Consider the following 20,055-nt stretch of genomic DNA (forward strand, 5'->3'; position numbering starts at 1 on the left):
CAGTAAACGGTGCTAACTGCATACTAAATAAAAGCAGTACTTACAAATAATACATAAATAAATAAATAATATATTATAGTGTATTGAGAGGGGACCTTCTTACTAATGGTTAACAATGAATAACCCACAATAGTGCAAATATCATGTAGATTCCTATGATTTTTGCGATGTGGAAAACAAATCCAGTCACAAATTGAACTTAAAGCAAAACATTATGGAATTTGGCCATTTTTGGATGAATAAAACAAAATTAGGGCTGTTAAACATTATTTTAAAGGAATATCACACGTTTTCATAAAGGTTTTAATTTAAACAGTAAACGGAATTATTACATTTCCATTTTATTACTTTTAAAGGGGACATATCATAGAAATCTGACTTTTTCCGTGTTTAAGTGCTATAATTGGGTCCCCGGTGCATCTACCAACCCAGACAACGTGAAAAAGGACAACCTAGTAACTTTGTTTTGGTAAGCCTTTCTCTGCAAGCATGTGAAGAAAAAAAAAAAATGGGAGTGATTTCTCTCCTCTTGTGACGTAGGAAGGGGACCATATAATGTTACCGCCCCCTAATCTATATGTTTTCACTCACGGCATTGACATTTTCGAAAGCAGTGTACCAGTTCTAAGGCCATGGCAATAGTTCAAGCAAAGCATACTAACTGTTCTGTCATTGGCTGCACAAATGAGCACAGAACACTATTTAGAGTCTTGTTAGCTTGGATAGCCTACAAGTTGACCGTGGCAAGCTTGATTGCTAAAAAAAGGAGCTTTTCTGTCCGAGCGATATATTGCAAAAAATATTGGACCATTCACTGCATTTGATAGCAATCATAAACATTAGCCTGGTGCATATGGCTCTGTTTGGCAAACAGGTATGCTATGTATAGTGGGCGTCCATTTGGTTTTGCACAAAAGATTAACATGGCAGCACATGCTAGTCGATGAAACAACCCCACAGCAACTACATAAATGTATCCACTATCCATTCAGAAATGTCCAGATGCATTTTAAAAGTTGTAACTTCTTCCTGAGTCTCTCCATCAGTGTCTGACTCCGGTTTACAATGTAAGGCTGAACACTGTTACTAACAATTGTCATTCTGGCTGTTTGAGATTCTCCAGCTTTGTTGTTGAGCAACCCGAAGCGCGAGCTGTTAAAGCTCTGGCCTTTTTTGGAAAGCAGGCAGGGAGCAGCAGCTCATTTGCATTTAAAGGGAAACACACAAAAACTGTTTTTGCTCACACCCAAATAGGGGCAAATTTGACACGTTATAATAAATGATCTGTGGGGTATTTTGAGCTGAAACTTCACAGACACATTCAGGGGACACCAGAGACTTATATTACATCATGTGAAAAGGGGCATAATAGGTCCCCTTTAACATTAACTAAAATGTTAGTTTTATAAATTGATTTGATTACCACCATTTTTAAAATTTTTTTTTTTTTTTTTTTTTTTTTTTTGTACTCTTGATATTAAAATAATCTACAATAAAGGTCCAGTGAAGAAAATAATAAAATTTACCCACTTTAATGGCATTTTGAACCCATATGAAGATTTTCTTTCTTCCTTTGAAAACAGTGGGAGACTTTTGAATGAAGTTTTCCATACACTTACAATGAAAGTGGGCTAAAACTGTCAAGAGATGCCAAAGCACCATAAATGTATTATAAAAATAGTCCAAATGATTTGTGTGAACTACTTTTAATGCTTCACTTTTGCATGTTAGGCCAGAACTCTGTATGCTCACAACTCATCGCTGAAATTCTAGAATGCAGATGTTTAAACTGGAACTGTGGAATTGAATGTCATAAAAATCATTTAGTCCCAGTATTTTTATTTAAATCAATTCACAACCCTATTTATTTTAAAGTTTTTCATGAGAAACTATTGTTGTCATCAGCATCAGGCAATGGCTGCAGTAATCATTTTCATATTTCAGATAAATCCACTCGGTTTTAGATTGCTTCTTGTTTAACCACTCACATTGGTTTTGTTTTTTTACTGCTTCGATAAATGCATTAAAACAGAATTGGTTTATAATAATGTGCCTAGACTTGACCTCCTTTCGTTTTTATCATAAAATAGATTTACCATAATGTTTTTACAATTGCACTGAAATGAAGACTTTCAATAACACCATGTGAAAGAAACTTCAGAGCATTTCATTGAACTGTGGAATTCTGTTCTGTCCTAGAACTCACTTTGAGGCCAGATCTGTCCAACTGCCACACACCCATGGGCTGCCCGACCTTGCCAGGCTCTCCGGGGATGAAGATCTACATCGACCCCTTCACCTACGAAGATCCCAATGAAGCTGTCAGGGAATTCGCAAAGGAGATAGACGTCTCCACTGTTAAGATTGAAGAAGTTATTGGGGCAGGTGTGTGGTGTGCATGTGTAAATGCATGAATGACCTTAAAAAATAATGATTTGTTTTTTGTTTTATGAGCTTGAAAATAGTATAGACATTTTGAATACTATTGAGATAGAGTGCAGAAACAGTTTTCAGATATAAAAACATGAATATTTAAGGTTTTAAATGGCTTAATTATTAAATAAAATAAAACACACACAGACACACACACACACACACACACACACATATATATATATATTAGGGCTGTCAAACAAATAAAATTAATCGAATTAATTAATATTTAATTTCACATAACATTTGGCTGAGAAATTATCCCCAAAGGATAAAGTCATTATTGTGTTCAATGAGAAAAGCATTGAATAGATATTACAAAAAGTAGCTTTAGAAATGCATTTTTTACACAAACTTTTAGGCAACAACGGCCATGCTTTTTTTATTTTTCAGAAGCTGCATTTGTTACTTATATTTACAAACCAAAACAGTTTGGTTACCAGCATTCTTCAAGATATCTTCTTTTATGTTTTGTCATTGGTCATTTTTGTCATTTTTTCCAGTCAGCATTTTTATTGTAAGCAAGCTATTTGAAAGCTAATTTCCCTGAAAAGTGTAAACACTGAATTTTTTCAGTACTCAAACTTTCATACCATTTAGCCAAACAATGTCAGATGAGGAAGATTGCAATTCATTTTGGTGCCACTAGTGGTGCCGAAATTACCTAGAGCAGTTTTTTTTTTTAAATGACTGTAAAACACTACACATTAAACACAAAACTATCTCTGCGAGACAGATTTGAAGCACATCTACTTCTCTGAACATTTATATGCCCTCAGTATGTCTGCATTTACTCACAAACACAAATAGGACACACACTACAGTATCCTGAGGGTATCTGTCCTTCTCCTCGTCTCCTTGCAGAGTCATGCTGTAGACGTGTTATGACTCACAGTCTGCTTTGCTGCAGACAGCTCAAGTTAATCCACTGATGCACCTCATATGGATTTCACACAGATCATTCTCTTGACCTTTTAGCACTAAAACTCAAATCAAAGTTGATGGGAGTTTCCCTTTAACCTATCCCTTACTAGTTATATTGATTTTATAACACTTCTGGTGCCATATAAATAATAAAGCTTGGTTTTGTTGTAAAGTTGCTTCTAGTGACATTATTGTAGGGACAGTCTGCATTATGTAACATGAGGTTAATGCTGAATGTCCGAATGAGCTCAGTGACTCATTCCTGAATCACATTCACATGGTTGAGACCTGCTGTTTTTGTGTTAACAGCTCAAAATTAACTTTTAAGCTGAACTGTTTGAATAATTTTGGAGGTTAATTTGGTAACTATATTTTTTAGTTCTCTACACAAAAATGCTGGGTTTGTCCATATTTGACTGAAAATTGGGTTGAAACCACCCAGCATTTTTAGAGTGTAGGGCTAACAGTAGTCCAGCCCCTAGGCAACAAATGGTTTATTTAGTCTAAATATTGTTGGAAAAAGTTGCACACATCACCTTTAATAATTGCTGACAACCAATATATGATTTAAAAGCATTATTTCTCACAATTTCTACTCAAACTTTGAGACTTTTAAGGCTTCTGTATTTGCTATTTGCTTTAGAATTAATGTAACATCAGAACGCACTTGGATTTTCCAATAGAGATTGTTTTTTGCTTAATCACTGAAATTAATTTTCAGTTGGGGTGGTTCGTTGTAAGGATGTTACAGTGAGGCATCATCATGCAGTCAAACAATATCACTTCTCAAATTCTGACATTCATTCATTAACATATTTCCGACAGGTTATGCTTTTGGGAATCCAATTTGCTGTGTTATTTCTTGAATCAAAGCTCTTTCTACTCCCTAAAACAGTCTCTCACTCATCCTTACTCTCTCTCTGCACCCCAGGTGAGTTTGGGGAAGTATATAAAGGTCGACTGAAACTGCCTGGAAAACGAGAGATCTACGTTGCCATCAAAACACTGAAGGCGGGTTATTCTGAGAAGCAGAGACGCGACTTCCTGTCTGAGGCATCAATCATGGGGCAGTTTGACCACCCCAACATCATTCGCCTTGAAGGTGTGGTCACCAAAAGCCGGCCAGTCATGATCGTCACAGAGTTCATGGAGAATGGGGCACTCGACTCTTTCCTTAGGGTAAATGCAACATCCAAAACAAGCACCTTCTCTCTCTCTCTCCCTCTCTGTCTATTCTCTTTCTGTTTCATTCTTTCCCTCTGGCATGGAGAAGTACATTGCTTAATCGATGTTCAGCCCATTTTTTCAATCTCATGGATTGGTTCTCCCTAGCTTTGATCTGGTGCTGCAATAAAGGGGCTCTTTGAAGTTGGCTTAGAAATCCACCACATCCGAGTACCGTCACCATCGATCCACACCCCCCACCCCTGTTTGTTATCATGCATTCAGTTCAAAGCTTTTGCTTGTGCAACATGACGGCTGTGTACAGAAGTTTTGAAAGGAACTGTAACGTCCCCCATTGTGTGCTGTTAACGTATTTTAGACAGCTACTGATGAAGAGTGTTAAACACATGGGGCACAAAAAGTAAAATCAATATGTTTCTTTAATGATTGTGCAAATGCTTGAGATATTTATTTAGTCCATGCAGCTGTTAATCCAAAATTATTGAAGGGTTTGCCTTTGTATGAAATTTACCTTTTATTTAATTAACTTGTTTCTAAAAGTGCATCCATGTCTCAGAACGACTTGCAGCTGTTTGATTTCACGCTAATTGCAAAGACAGTCTTCTTGCAACAGCTCTTATTCAAGGGTACAGTGGAGATACAGCAGCAGTTTATGGAGGAACTAAAGCCCTGTAGACCTCCAATGTCAGAGCCATTTCACACTAGATCATCTAAAATGTTGATTTGTTTGGCTGGTGTTAATGTTGCTGTGAACTCGAGTGTGGTTCCTTAATGCTCATCCAAGTTCAGAAACACCTTGAAAGTAGGTGTATGGTTCATCTGTCTGTCTGTCTGTCTGACAGACTGTCTATGAACTGAAGTGAAATTTTAAAGTTCTGAATGTTGCACAACTCTGATTCTAACCCTAGAGTCTGATTGGTTAATATAAATATCATTCCAGAAACAAGTATGTTGATCCTGGAACATGTCCTACTTTGACAACCATGTAAAGCTTTTTGAAGTGGAGTGAAACAGAAATAGATTTTTTTCAGACCAAAAATACGTGTACAGCTAAACCCCAAGAGCTCATGTCGTTGAACGTTGACATATTGGTGAATATCATGTGATATCTGTGTTGTTTGGTAGCAAAACGATGGACAGTTTACGGTGATCCAGCTGGTGGGGATGTTGAGGGGAATTGCCGCAGGGATGAAGTACCTGTCGGAGATGAATTACGTCCACCGAGACCTGGCTGCCCGTAACATCCTGGTGAACAGCAACCTCGTGTGCAAGGTGTCAGACTTCGGCCTATCCCGTTATCTGCAGGAAGACACCTCTGACCCCACCTACACCAGCTCACTGGTAAGACTTTGTCCAGGCACATCAGACTCACCACTTAATTTTAACAGAAGATAATAGGTGCCATGTTTAGCACTGTTGCTTGAGATAATTGAAGAGACAGGTATTGAGTGTTTGTAATTGCCCTTCATTTCATCATCTCATTCTTGTCTGCTTTATTGTCTTTTTCCCCTAAAATGTCTCCAGAAAGAAACAGTGCATTGTGTCCCTGACAGGACATGACCATTTTCTGGAAAAACTGCATTTAAATTCTGTATGTGATCGAACAAAGACAAGTGACTGGACTTCCAATAGCCTGCCTCCCCAAATGGAACGCTTCAGACTTCCAGAATTCTCTATTATGTATCATTAATAGGCATCCAGGGCATCATTAGCCCTCCTGTGCTGCAGATCTTTAATATTAATATGAAATACTTTTTTCTCCTGCCTCTTTAAAGACTCTCTATTCAGATCACTGTGATATTTTTGGTACCGTGGATTTTCCACGTTTGTAATTATCTAGTTTTACTGATAATTCATTGTCTTGTTCCGTCTTATCAGACCCTGTTATGATTTCTTGATTCAGGCTGGTTTCAGAGGCGCTGGTACATTGACAGTCACACTTTTAGCAGGGTCAACCATTTCGATGCATAATTCCTCTGCACTGGAGTAGAAACAGCCCTAGGTCACATCCTTTTTTGAATGTGTTTTAAATTCACTTCAGACGTCTCGTCGTAATGTCCCATGCATTGTAAGCAAACAATTTCATCTTTTACACTCGGGTGGTTCGCGGCGCTGGTGAGCAGAGATGTGAGGCGGATGATAAGGAGAAGAGACAACAGACAGGGAATATTTAGCTTACATTTTGTCTCTCTTAAAACGTGTGAAAGCTCATTAAGCCCCAAAGGTAGCTGCTATTCACAAACAGGATGTCTTGTGGTGACTGTTGATTGACAGGAATATGCGGCAAAGGTGTGAACAGGGGTGTGATACTGATGTGACATCGCTGTCTTCCTTAGTGATAGAGGGAGAATTTAATTACCCCCCAGAGTTTTTTTTTTTCTTTCTTTTTTTTTTTCATTTTTGTTTGCTTGTCAACATTTCATGTCTTTTGTTTGCTAGTCTGGTTAAGTTGATCTATCCATTCATCCATCCATCCATCATTCTGTCTGTCTGGCTGCATGTCTGCCATAGTAGTTGTAGCATTTGTCTTTACTGAGTTCATCGCATTGGGGAACGTTGGCAATAGTAATGTGAAAGGGCATTCAAGGTTTTGTTCCATTGATGGCAGTGTAGAGTTTATTCAAGGATTCGTAGAAGACATGAAGGTTTAAATCTCTGTGATGTGATTAGCACAAATACACACATCCATCCATCCATACAGGGCTGGTCTTTCAGGTTGTTTGACTGTGTGTTGCTTCATCTGTCACTTTGCCAGCTCTTTCACCAATTCATCACTCTCTGCGTCCAATATTACAGTTTTCTAAAAGGACACAGGCTTGAGTTAGAAAGATGCTTTCACAAATATTTCTCATCAAGCACTCCTTTTTGGTGGCAGACTCAGAACACTGATTAGGTATGTAACACAGTTCGTATATACGGGAAGGAGGCGGCGGGAACCGGTGAACGTTCAAACAATAATCTTTAATAAAATAAAAAAAGAACAAAATGAAAGTAATGCCGGCAGACCCTCGCGGACGTCTGCCGGCCACACAAACATAGTAAAACATAAAACAAAGCCCAGGCCTGGACCTCTCTCGTCCTTCACTGTCGTTGCTCCTCCTTTTATGCTCCCGGAGCTCCTCCGTGAGAGACTCAAGGCCGGTGCGCCTCCCAGGTGAGGCTCATTAACTCTCGCGCCGTTCCCTCACGGCTCTCGTCCGCCCTGGTTGACACATACCCCCATCTCCCCTCGCAGGCGGGGGGGGGGGGTACTCCCGCGACTGCGCTTACTGTCTCGGCGGCCGCAGCACCTGGGGGTAAGGACAGACGAGACGAGAGAAAAGAGACGGAAGCAAGGGGAGTGACAGGACGAGAGAGGGCAGAGATGAAAAAGAAAGAAAAAAAAAATCTGGGTCCGGTTCCCAGACACACTGCCGCTCAGTCCTCAGCCTGCCAAGAGGCTCTTCCTCGCGGTGCCATGCGATGGCACTGGACGCTCGCTGGATGGCCCGATCCTCGACCGCCTCCTGGTGGCCGGCGATGGCTCCTCCGGTTGAGGGCAGCCGGCAGCGAGTCCGCCGACCCCTGCTCCTCCCCTTCATGGCGGACGGTAGCAGTCTCCGGCCCACGGCGGACAACGACACTCCTCCGCTCCCTCCAGGACGGCAGCCACCCCACCAGCGCCTCGGGCAGTCTCTCGCGGGCTTCACTCCCACGCTACCCGAACTCCGCAGCACCGCAATCCCCCTCAGCAGCGAGGGCTCTCCGACAGCATGTCCCTCCTTCCTCCTGGGTTTCGGCACCAATGTAAAACAGTTCATATATCTTATTCTAAACCACACACACAAACAAGCCAGTGAGTTTCACACCTAAAACTGGAGCTTGCTTGGTCTTGGAGAATATGATATAGAAAAGGGAGTGAAATTGAAAGGGAAGAAATAAAGAATTGTCCCTCACTTTCTCTTCATGAACACAGATTTCCCTCTCGCTGTCAGCATGAGTGCAGTGGCTGTGTGCTGCAAATGGAAAATAAAACTGTTTACACTGAGGTGGGATCTGAATGTGTGACACCCCCTCACCCTGACACTCTCCTCTCTGTCACTTTCTGTTTCCCTCTTCCTCTTCCTCTCCCATCCGAGGCATGCCAGATTGTGGAATGTGACGTGCTCATTCTCTCTTTCCTGTTAATTCACTATTTCAATTCCTTCAGTGTCTTCAGTTGTTTTCCCACACTTGTCTTCTCGGTTCTAGGTATTGAAGTCTGATGTCCTTTAGCATCTTGTGCAATTGTATAGTCTCTTTTAGCCAGCCTTTTGCTTGTCAGTGTCAAGAATGGTTCACATTACTACTCATTACTACCAAGAACTGTCACTTAAACTAGTTCACACTGCCCAACTTGGTTTGCTGGCAGTGTAAATTAGGCAAAGACACACACACAAAAAAGCCATCTGACCATCATGCAGATGTCTGGTTTTGTTGCATCAGTGTTGGCAACTGTTGCTCCTGTACTGTTGCTCATGTAGCTCAAGCAGTAGAGCGTTGTGCCTATAAAAGCCAAGGTCATGGTGTGGCAAGCAGGACGAGAGCCGTGAGAACGGTGGCGTGATTGATGATGAGCGCCACCTGTGCACTGCACCGGTCTCGAGTTTCTCACGGAGGAGCTATTTGGTTATTTTATATGATTATATGATTCTCGGGTTCCCTCCTCCTCCTTCCCTGAACAATAAACTGTGTTACACATGGATTCAATTCCCATGGAATGCATGGACTGATAAAAATGTACACCTAGGAATTTTCAAAATTATTAAATTATAATGTTACATTTAATGAACATGTAATCTGTATTAAAGAATGCCGTTAAACATATTTAACTCTTTCCCTGCCTGAAATTTTCCATCATTTATGAAACAACGCTTCCCCCCATTGACAGTTTTCCTGCCTTTTGCTGTTTACTGATATACGATATTACGCATCTTCTGAAAGAGTACTGAATCTCCTGATCAACAGGAGAAGAACACAGCCGAAGAAGCAGAAACAAGCGATAGCATATGTAAGCAGATGCATATGTAAAATAACACGATCATCAACATTAAGCAAATAAATCAAAGCTGCCTAACATTACCGTATGAAATGTTGGCACTGGAATGAAAATGCAGAATGTTTTCTGTGATGGTTAGGTTTAGGAATAGGGGTAGTGTAGAATGTACAGTTTGTACAGTATAAAAACCATTACGCCTGTGGAATGTCCTCATTTTGATAGCAAAACAAACCTGTGTGTGTAGGTGTGTGATGTAGTCTGATGAATTTCAAGTTTCACAGGTAGCTAAGCCAGTATAAGCCCATCAGTTATTACATTCCCTGTCTGTATGTGTGTGTCAGTCCCCAGTGCAGTGCAGCTGAGAAGAACATATGTGCTCTTTTTACGCTTCCTAATCTTTCCTAATCTCACAATAAATCACTTTGAACAATTCTAATAGTGTAAAACAGCATTTAGATGGACAGTCTCAAGGTCACTCTCACAGGGCCAGATTCATTCTGAATAAATGTTGATTTATGGTTTAATTTATGCCAAGGAATAAGGTTTTTGTTGGAATCTTAAAACAACATATGGTTATGATGTTGCTGGGCTGTTTTTAGGGTGTTCTAGGGGGTTGCTAGGCTGTTACTGGGTGGTTTTTAGGGTGTCCTGGGTGGTTGCTAGGATGATGTTCGGTGGGATAGGTTGGGGTGGCAAGGGGAGTTCTGGTTGGTTACCAGGATGTTGCCAGGGTGGCTGCTTGGGGCCCTATGATATTCTGCTCCTGAAATATGATGTGTTTCCTTCAATACTTTTGTGATTTGTGCGATTTTTTTTCCCCCCATTTTATCACTAATAACAATAAATGAACACCTCTCCTCAACAAGACACTCAATTTCAGGTATTCCTTATGTCCACCGTGGGGTCAAGTTATATGTTAATCCTAAAAATAAGTTTATATTAATTTTAATCAGTACAAGCAATAGTAAATCTGCTGTTTGCCCTTTTAGTGTGTAATTTGGACTGCAGCATTTATCGTGATTTATTTTAGTCAGTATAAACTATCAATTCAGTCTCAATTTCCTGGGTTTATGCAGCCTTGACTCTTGCCTCTCTTGTAAAATGTTGACTGTGAGCAGATTGGTTAGCGAGTTACGGAGGATATCAACATCACTTTACCACACAACTGTCCTCGACTGTCATTATTTAAACATGAAATCTGTCCTTTGACCTGCAGCATGGGCAGAGTACCATGTGACAGACTTGATCCCAAAGAAAACTGTTCACAATGGCGTACAAGCACTGTTTCCTTTAAGCATAAAGAACTCTCAAAAGAAAGCGAGAGAGGAAAAAGGAATGCTTAACCTGGTTATGAAAGACAAGGTCATAATCTAATATTAAAAATCCTGGATGGGAAATTGGAATGAAAGGATGATAAAGGATTAGGTGAGCGTGGTTTAATTTGTGCTGTCCCCGTTGGGTGTCTGGGCGGTGGCGGGCTGTACGAGACAGGGAAGAGGGGGCGAAAGGTTAGATACGCGCGGTTAGCCTACTGCTATCTGAACCACCTCCCCTGACGTCTGATTTGCCTGCTGATGTTATTGCAGCACAATTTGGACTGGAATTTAAAATTAATGTAAGTGGAGAAGATATAAGCAAATTAGATCGGTGAGGCCCACAGAGAAAACGAATGGCCACGGGTTATAATTTAAAAGCAGTTAGACAAGGTGATCTATTATATTTATCAATTTTGTAGCATTGGTTTGTTGACATCAGTAAGAGATGGGGGTGGAGGGTGGACTTTCATATCAAAGTATGAGTAATTTTATATCATGTGAACTGTATATATGTCACATCATAGTTTGTGTTACACCCCGCTATATTTTTGCATGACTTCATGCTCATGTAAAAAAATGTTCGTCGCAGGCTCAAGTGTCTTATATTGTTTGAATCTTTGGCTCAAGACTAAGAAAATGCATGTCACCTTGGAGAAATTTTCAGGTATTTTGGATTTTTCGAAAAACCTACTTTTGCGAACTAGTCCTAGGTTTTTTTTCGCCCGATTGGAACCAAACCAGTGCAGAAAGATTCTCTGGAGTCTGATTTTTTATAATTATCATTAAAAAGTTGAAATTTCAGTTCACGCCCATGACAGGACACCAAAATGTTCAAAGTGGGCATGGCCACTTTTGCTAAAAATGCTATCCCTCTTGAACGGAAAGAGATTTCATCAAACTCAGTACAACTTTGTATGTATCTGGCGCGTGAAAACAGTGCAGCAACTGACAACTTGGTGGCACTATAAAATGAAAAAAAAAAAAAAAAAAACGACTATATACAGTCGTGCTCAAAATTATTCATACCCTTGGTAAATATGACCAAAGAAGGCTGTGAAAATTGTTTATACTTTTGATCTTTTATTTAAAAAATCTACAAAAATCCAATCTTTCATTGGAGAATAATAATTTTAAACAGGGGAAAATCTCATTATGAGAGAAATATTTTCTCTAATACACACTGCTCACAATTAATCATACCATTTTATTCAAAACTTTTTGCAACCTCCTTTTGCCAAGATAAAGGCTCTGACTCTTCTTCTATAATGCCTGATGAGTTTGGAGAACCCCTGATAAGAGATCAGAGACCATTCCTTCATACAGAATCTCTCCAGATCCTTCAGATTCCCAGCTCAATGTTAGTGCTTCTTCTCTTCTTCTTCTTCTTCTCCACTCTTTTTCTTTAGGGTTCAGGTCAAGGGACTGGGATGGCCATGGCAGAAGCTTAATTTTGTGCTCAGTGACACATTTTTGTGCTGATTTTGATGTTTGTTTTGGATCATTGTCCTGATGGAAGATCCATCCACAGCCCATTATAAGACTTCTAAAAGGGACAGTCAGGATTTGATATTTTATCTGTTGGTATTTAATAGAATCCATTATTCCATGTATCTGATCAAGATGTCCAGGATCTCTGGCAGAAAAATAAGCCCACAACATTAAAGATCCAGCAGTATATTTCTTTGTACACATGGGGTACTTTTTACCACTGTGTGCACCAAACCCATCTTAAGTGTTTGCTGCTAAAACAGCTAATTTTTTTGCTTCATCTGACCATTGGTCAGATGACATTAGCCAATGAAGTTCGAGCTGCTTTCAGACAAGGTTAACGGAGGCCGATCAGAACAGAACTCACTGAGCCCGTTTGATTCATGGCCCTAGAGGCCTGTGAAAAAATCTAAAGAAATCACCTTTGCATTTTTCACGTGCATAAAGGATTGTATACCACGTGATTTTTCGCACACGCCCACAAAATTCATATTAAATGAACTCAGTCTGAGCAACTTTGCCTCTACGACCACCTCTCAATCAAATCGTTCACTTACTATTAGAGATTATTTCAAAACTGAAATAAGAACTGTTAAAAAGCTTTACAACATATATCTCCTTAGTATTTTGCCTGTTTTGACTGTAAATGGTCTTTTCCATCTTTGATCTAGGTGATTACAAGCTTGTTAAATAAAACATACCTTTTTACACGTGCTTAAAGGCCTTAAAGCGATTGAACCCCATTAATTGCTGCTCGCAGCTATATTTTCTTTCTGTGTACTTTTTCATTGACAGATCTAAATATATGCCGCTGTCATCTTGCCTCATGCAGGCACATTTCCGATGCAGATTGTTTGTGTCTGGGACATTAAACACAAGTGGTGCGTCTTTCTTCATCACTTTTTCAAGTGTTGTTTGCTGTGTGCATGTGCCGCTCTGAAGGACAGATCTTCATTGTTCTATCAGACTGCAGCTCGTATCCAAAACAGTGACAAACAGTGTCACGTATCAGAGAGACTCATGAATCTATAACTATAAATGCTGTATGAATGATAAACCACATTATTGTATTTGCCCAGACTTTTCACATTTCAGTTATTCAGCTATTTATTTTCAAACACTGTCATTGGTATATAAAAAAAAAAAAGTGCAGCTTTTGCATTAACAATTACTAGGTCAGTACTGTTATGTTCACACTACATGGATTCGATGTTAAAGTAACTGTCACTAAGCTGAATTCAGTATTTATGTGCTCCGTCTGTATGGTGACAGACCTCTCGTGACAGAAAGCAGTCAGTGAAGGTGACCTTAAGACACTGTTTTCTGTTGTATGTAGGTTCATTCCATCTTTTATTGGAATCAATGAAGATGAAATTGAGTCTTTCAGGTCACTGAACACAGAGGTCAGGAGAAAGTCCAAGCACAAAGGGTCATCCAATCCCTTCAGTCACTCATATATTTTTCATTTGATCAAAAAAATTGTTTATATTCTGAAGCATTCTATTTTGTTTTCCCTGAAGTCCATTTATAGTTAGTCAAGGCACCAAAAAAACTGTTGCTGTTTGTGTTACCCTTTACAGTTGCTATTTTTTACTACTGTATCTTTAAGACTATGCAAATTATCTCTTTAATGATTGGCTAACCTCCTCATATTGGAGTACCTCACAGTGTCTTTTCATCAGGGTGGGTAAAATTGTTAAATACTACTATGATATAGGGCTAGGACAATACATCTATGCATCACAATTCGAGAAAACAGACATACTCTGCTTCTTTCCAATTCCTTACACACCACTCGAACCTTCTATAAAAAAAATCATTCATAAAGTTGAAGCAAATTACAAGGGTGCTTACAGTGGGCTGTTAATTAATGTTGCTCCATAAAAGCATACTGAGGTGCAAATACATTGTCAGACTCAAGCGAATGCACAAGCGGTCTTCTTCGTGAGCATTTGAGCATGCGGTTAAAAAATAGCCTAGAGCACAATCTGCTGTTATAAGCTTAGCTCAAAATCAGAAACGATCCACGAATCGCGATGCATCGATAGTATTGTCCCAGTCCTACTGTGATATGTAAACATGGCCGGTTGCCAAGGTCTCAAACGCAAAGCAGCATATCTTGTGTGTATTGCGTGTCATATCTGTGATGATTTCTGAATGACCCATTTTTGCAGCTAAGTTTCAGTACATGATCTGGGTGGGCTGGAAGCTTTGCTTTGTAATTATAATAGTGTATTTACATACAGTAGTACGTCACATTCTTTTATGTAAAAAGAGCAAAGAAAATCAGATTTCGATCCTTTAGGATTATTGAGATTTGTGAATCTCTGCTGACCGCAACACACTGAAATTAACTTTGTGAGTTGGATTCATAAATAAGGATGGTGCCTTTGTTTTCAATCCCTTTCATCTTTAGATTCTGTTTAAACTGAATGAGAAAATGATCGACACTTCTTTTTCGTAGTTGTCAATGTGCTGCAGAAATATAGAGATAGATGGATAGATAAAGAAAAAAGTAGTAAGGATGGAGGGGACTAAAGAGAGAAGTGTCATTGAGCAATTGTAAGAGTGACGCAAACTCCCAGCAGGCATCTGTCCTTCTCTGACCACTGTTTCGTCACTGTTTCCAACAAACTGAATAAAAAAGACAAATAAAATGGACAGAGAAGGAGGGTAATCTTGTGTTGGGTTGTTGTGCTTTCATATACTAAAATGTTTTTTCCCCGCCCACAAGCAGTGACATCATGCATACTCATTTGAATTTACTCTATTTTGCCTCTTTTGCAGCTCGCTGAAATATTTTGTGTTTATTTTTTAGCTTCATTTTAAAACTTCTCAAGTGTCATTTAGAAAGTATAAATCTGGTGGGTAAGGTGCTGGTAAATTCCCTAATATTAACTTATATTAAAGAAGAGAGACAAGTCATTTCTAAAGACTGGAATGTATGAAGACCATAAGCAACCATGTAGCAACCACACTGCAACTTAATAAAAAACATTTAGGACACTATTTAACTGCATAGCAACGCCCTAGCAACAACCCACATTATGTCCTGGCAGCAAGTTTTGCACTGATAAACACCCAGTGTTGGGGAAACTTACTTCTAAAAGTAATGCATTACAATATTGTGTTACTCCCTATGAAAGTAACAAATTTGGTTACTTAGTTACTATTTATAAAATACGTTACATTACTTTTTTTCTCACCTGGACTGGGCTTGCTTGTTTGTTTGTTTTTTTTAATAACAACAAAAAAGTTACATTTTTGGCAAATGTTAAGGCCCTTTTCACACCAAAAGTTTAATGAATAAGCCTCAGGCTGAAGGAAATGCATATTTACGCCTGTACAGTAGAGGGCGCAGCTCAAACAAACCTTTTCAGTTGTGCTGCCATTCTAGATTAAAGAAGAATAGGAAACAAGAGAAGGAAGTTCAACACTCTTATTTCTGAATCTAATCTAAAGCGATTGCTTATTAGTATGGTTGTATTAGATCATTAATTGTCAAGCAGCAAAGACATTGGTTAATAAAGTGAGATTAAATACATATAGTATATTTGTTTGAAAAATTTAATTATTACAGGTTTGCGTAAAATTCTAAGATTACATTTTACTTTTTTTATTTTTTTAATCTTATTTTGAGGAATACTGAATGTTTTCATGCAAGTGAGATGAGGAAATGCATGTTCACATTTAGTCCAATAACCATCAGGTTCACACACAGCTCACACAACACCTATGCATTTTATTTCTCTCAGCATGGGGACAGGATGTCAGTCAATAAATGTGAAAAAATAACTTCAATATTTTGTTGAAAAAGTAATGCATTACTAGTTACTCGAAGAAGTAATCTGATTACGTAACTCAAGTTACTTGCAATGCATTATCCCCAACACTGTAAACACCACTCATATTTTCTTCAGAAAATGTGAAAATAGTTGTCTTATTATTGTCACTTTTTAGGCCATGCACTGTCATTTGAATTTTTGTCTGGTTTACATCAGATACAGGACTGAACTAATTGACATCATTAGACTGGAACATAAAGCATGTGGTTTCTCAAACCAGATCTCTGTGTGTTTTGTCATTGTTTGTGTGGGTGGGTGGGTGTGTGTGTGAGGTGAATCTTAAAACAAACCGCTGTCAATTTTAATCAGTGAGACGCACAAATCCAGCCTCAGGTAGACCAATTACAGACAGACACGCTCCACGGACGAGACTAGGCCCTCCTCACAAACACACACATACACTATTGTGTGTGTGTACTGAAGGAGGAAAAGAGAGGTTTTTATGGTGTTTTGTAAAGCAAAAATAATGGAATTCATGTCATGCTGAATTTTAAAAAATGAAAATTCTGCCCAATGTTTGCAAATATTTATAGTTGCGATGGACATAGAACTCAGTGAGTCGATATGTTCCCGTTGCTTTATTTGTTTTGTTCAAACAACATACTTCCCAGTTGTCCATGTGAAAGTGGTACATTTTTCTATTGGATGGTTATGTGTACATAGATATTATAGTCTCACATGGATTAATGTGTCCAAAATCAATCAAAATGACAGCTCCCCATTTAAATCTTGTGTTTTTGTCTATCCTTCAGGGTGGAAAGATCCCTGTGAGATGGACCTCGCCAGAAGCGATCGCATACAGGAAGTTTACTTCTGCTAGTGACGTCTGGAGTTACGGTATCGTCATGTGGGAGGTGATGTCTTTTGGCGAGAGGCCCTACTGGGACATGAGCAACCAAGATGTAAGTTTCCATTTTATACAGAACAGAATACTGATGTCTATAACAGGCTTTGAGACACACTAGCCTTGAATTGTAAATGGGCAACCCAAACCCAAAAATAATATTATATTATATTATATTATATTATATTATATTATATTATATTATATTATATTATATTATATTATATTATATTATATTATATTATATTATATTATATTATATTATATTATATTATATTATATTATATTATATTATATTATATTATATTAACTGTCTGGGTATTACCCTCCTATTGGTACCTGGGAAGGTACTCCCCATTGTCCTCCTTAACCACCTCCGACAAGCCTATGCCTGCCATGGAAAGCAACAACCGGGCTTCCGAAGTGTCCAGTCCTGTATCGAGCAGATCTTCATTCTGCAACAAGTGATTGAACAATCACTTGAATATCAACAACGGATCTAGCCCGGATAGCCCGTGCTTACGGAATCTCGATTCATTGACATTTTTCGCAGCCTGTTACAAGGTTCTTGCTGCTGCGTATGGATGGAAGAAGGGGTAACGGATTTATTTGTGATCGAAACTGCTGTACAAACAAGGTTACTTGCTCTTGCCGATACTATCGACTTTGTTGTCCGCCACTCCATCAACCGCCTACAACATCGGCCTACCCTGGACAGGCAGAAACCTCCTCCTTGCTGATCTCGACTTTGTCAATGATATCGTCTTTTTCGGCCCGACCCAATTTGCCCTTCGAGATCTCATAACAGCCCTAGAAAATCAAGCAGCCAGGGCTGGACTCTGAATTAGTGGACAGAAGTCCATAGTTGTTTGCATCAGTTATGCAAACTCGAGAGTCCTGATTACCATCGGTGGACAACAGGTGGAAGAAATGTTGAACTTCACTTATCTTGGCAGCCTCATCACCTCAGATGGGGACGCAGTGCGAGATGTTGCATGCCGCATCGGCAAGCGGTCTGCAGCGTTCCAAGGACTTTGTCCAATTTGTAATTCGCCCTCCCACTCCCTGCAGAGTAAAATTCGGCTCCTGGCACCAGTTGTTGTGCTGACCTACACTTGCAAAACCTGGATGATGATGATGGAAACCATCATTTGAAAGTAACTATGTTACGAACTTGGAAGTATATCATGGCACCGGTGCACAGCTCTTCTCCGCGTCCGTCACTGAACTCTGTTTCCGTTTTTCCGGATCGATCTTACGCCTGCCCGACCACTGGCTACCAAGACAGCGATACTCTGTCGGCCTGCACAAGGCAAACAAAAATGAGGATGACCGAAAATCACCTGGCGAATGACTTTTATGGACAACCTGCGAGCAGTCGGCATTCCATGTGATGAGGCTGAAGACGCCGATGTGGATCGAAGCCAACGGAAAACGCTTGACGCCCTATGTGCCGAACGGTGCTGGCAGAATTATAATAATAATAATAATCCTTACATTTATATAGCGCTTTTCTGGGCACTCAAAGCGCTTTACATATTGAAGGGGGAATCTCCTCAACCACCACCAATGTGCAGCATCCACCTGGATGATGCGACGGCAGCCATATTGCGCCAGTACGCCCACCACACACCAGCTTATTGGTGGAGAGGAGACAGAGTGAGGAAGCCAATCAGTGTATAGGGATGATTAGGAGGCCATGATGGGCAGAGGCCAATGGGCAAGTTTGGCCAGGATGTCAGGGTTACACCCCTACTCTTTTCGAAAGACATCCTGGGATTTTTAATGACCACAGAGAGTCAGGACCTCGGTTTAACGTCTCATCCGAAGGACGGTGCTTTTTGTCAGTATAGTGTCCCCATCACTATACTGGGGTGTTAGGACCCACACAGACCACAGGGTGAGCACCCCCTGCTGGCCTCACTAACACCTCTTCCAGCAGCAACATAGTTTTCCCAGGAGGTCTCCCATCCAGGTACTAACCAGGCTCAGCCCTGCTTAGCTTCAGTGGGCAACCAGTCTTGGGCTACAGGGTGATATGGCTGCTGAATTAAGAGAATTAACTTGAGAATTAAGAGTTAAGATTAAAGAATATAATATATTTAGTGCTGTCAAAAGAATAATCGTGATTAATCACATCCAAAATAAAAGTTAATGTTTATATAATATATGTGTGTGTGTGTGTATGTGTGTGTAGAATTATTATGTATATATAAATACACACACATTCATGTATATATTTAAGAAATATTTGTTATATTTATATATAATATAAAAATCATATATATAATATAAAAATTATATATATATATACGGTATATACACCCAATTATTTCTTAAATATATACATTTATGTGTGTGTATTTTTATATATATATATATATATATATATATATATATATATATATATATATATAATATAATAATTATACACAGTACACACATATATTATGCAAACACAAACTTTTATTTTGGATGCGATTAATCGCGATTAATCTTTTCACAGCACTAAATATAATATAATATAATATAATATAATATAATATAATATAATATAATATAATATAATATAATATAATATAATATAATATAATATAATATAATATAATATAATATAATATAATATAAAAGGGACTCATGCCGTTGTGTGTCATCATAACCTTTTTATGGTAACCTGTGATGGCCAATAATTTTTGCAATTAATATGTATGTGAAAAGTGAACCTGTAGGTCTTCAAAATGCATTCTTGATATATATAATGTGTGTTGCAAATCACTTTCAGCCCCCTTAAACGAACACTGAGACTACCCTAAGACTCCTAAGGCCTTTCAATACCATTGCCTCTGATGCTCACTGACTGCCGAACTCACAACTGTAAAAAATTGAGCATTCAGAGATTCAGAACATTCAAAACAAAGAAAATAAATTGAAAAATTAATGACTCTCTGTGTACTTTCTGTACATACTTTGGATGTACTTTTTTTCCCCAAAGATTGTATCCAT

General features: G+C 39.0%; 1 protein-coding gene across 3 annotated transcripts in view; it reads left to right on the forward strand.

Moving 5' to 3' along the window:
• The window catches only part of LOC137003718 (ephrin type-B receptor 1-B), a 337,726-nt gene that overhangs the window by 304,541 nt on the left and 13,130 nt on the right, over window positions 1-20,055 (forward strand). For all 3 annotated transcript variants that reach the window (XM_067363994.1, XM_067363996.1, XM_067363995.1), the window contains exons 10-13: window positions 2,200-2,385; window positions 4,289-4,536; window positions 5,668-5,883; window positions 16,961-17,110. In XM_067363994.1, coding sequence (XP_067220095.1) covers window positions 2,200-2,385; window positions 4,289-4,536; window positions 5,668-5,883; window positions 16,961-17,110 — 800 coding nt within the window. The remainder of the gene's footprint in view (window positions 1-2,199; window positions 2,386-4,288; window positions 4,537-5,667; window positions 5,884-16,960; window positions 17,111-20,055) is intronic.

This window comes from Chanodichthys erythropterus, chromosome 16, assembly GCF_024489055.1.
Source record: "Chanodichthys erythropterus isolate Z2021 chromosome 16, ASM2448905v1, whole genome shotgun sequence".
Lineage (NCBI taxonomy): Eukaryota > Metazoa > Chordata > Actinopteri > Cypriniformes > Xenocyprididae > Chanodichthys > Chanodichthys erythropterus.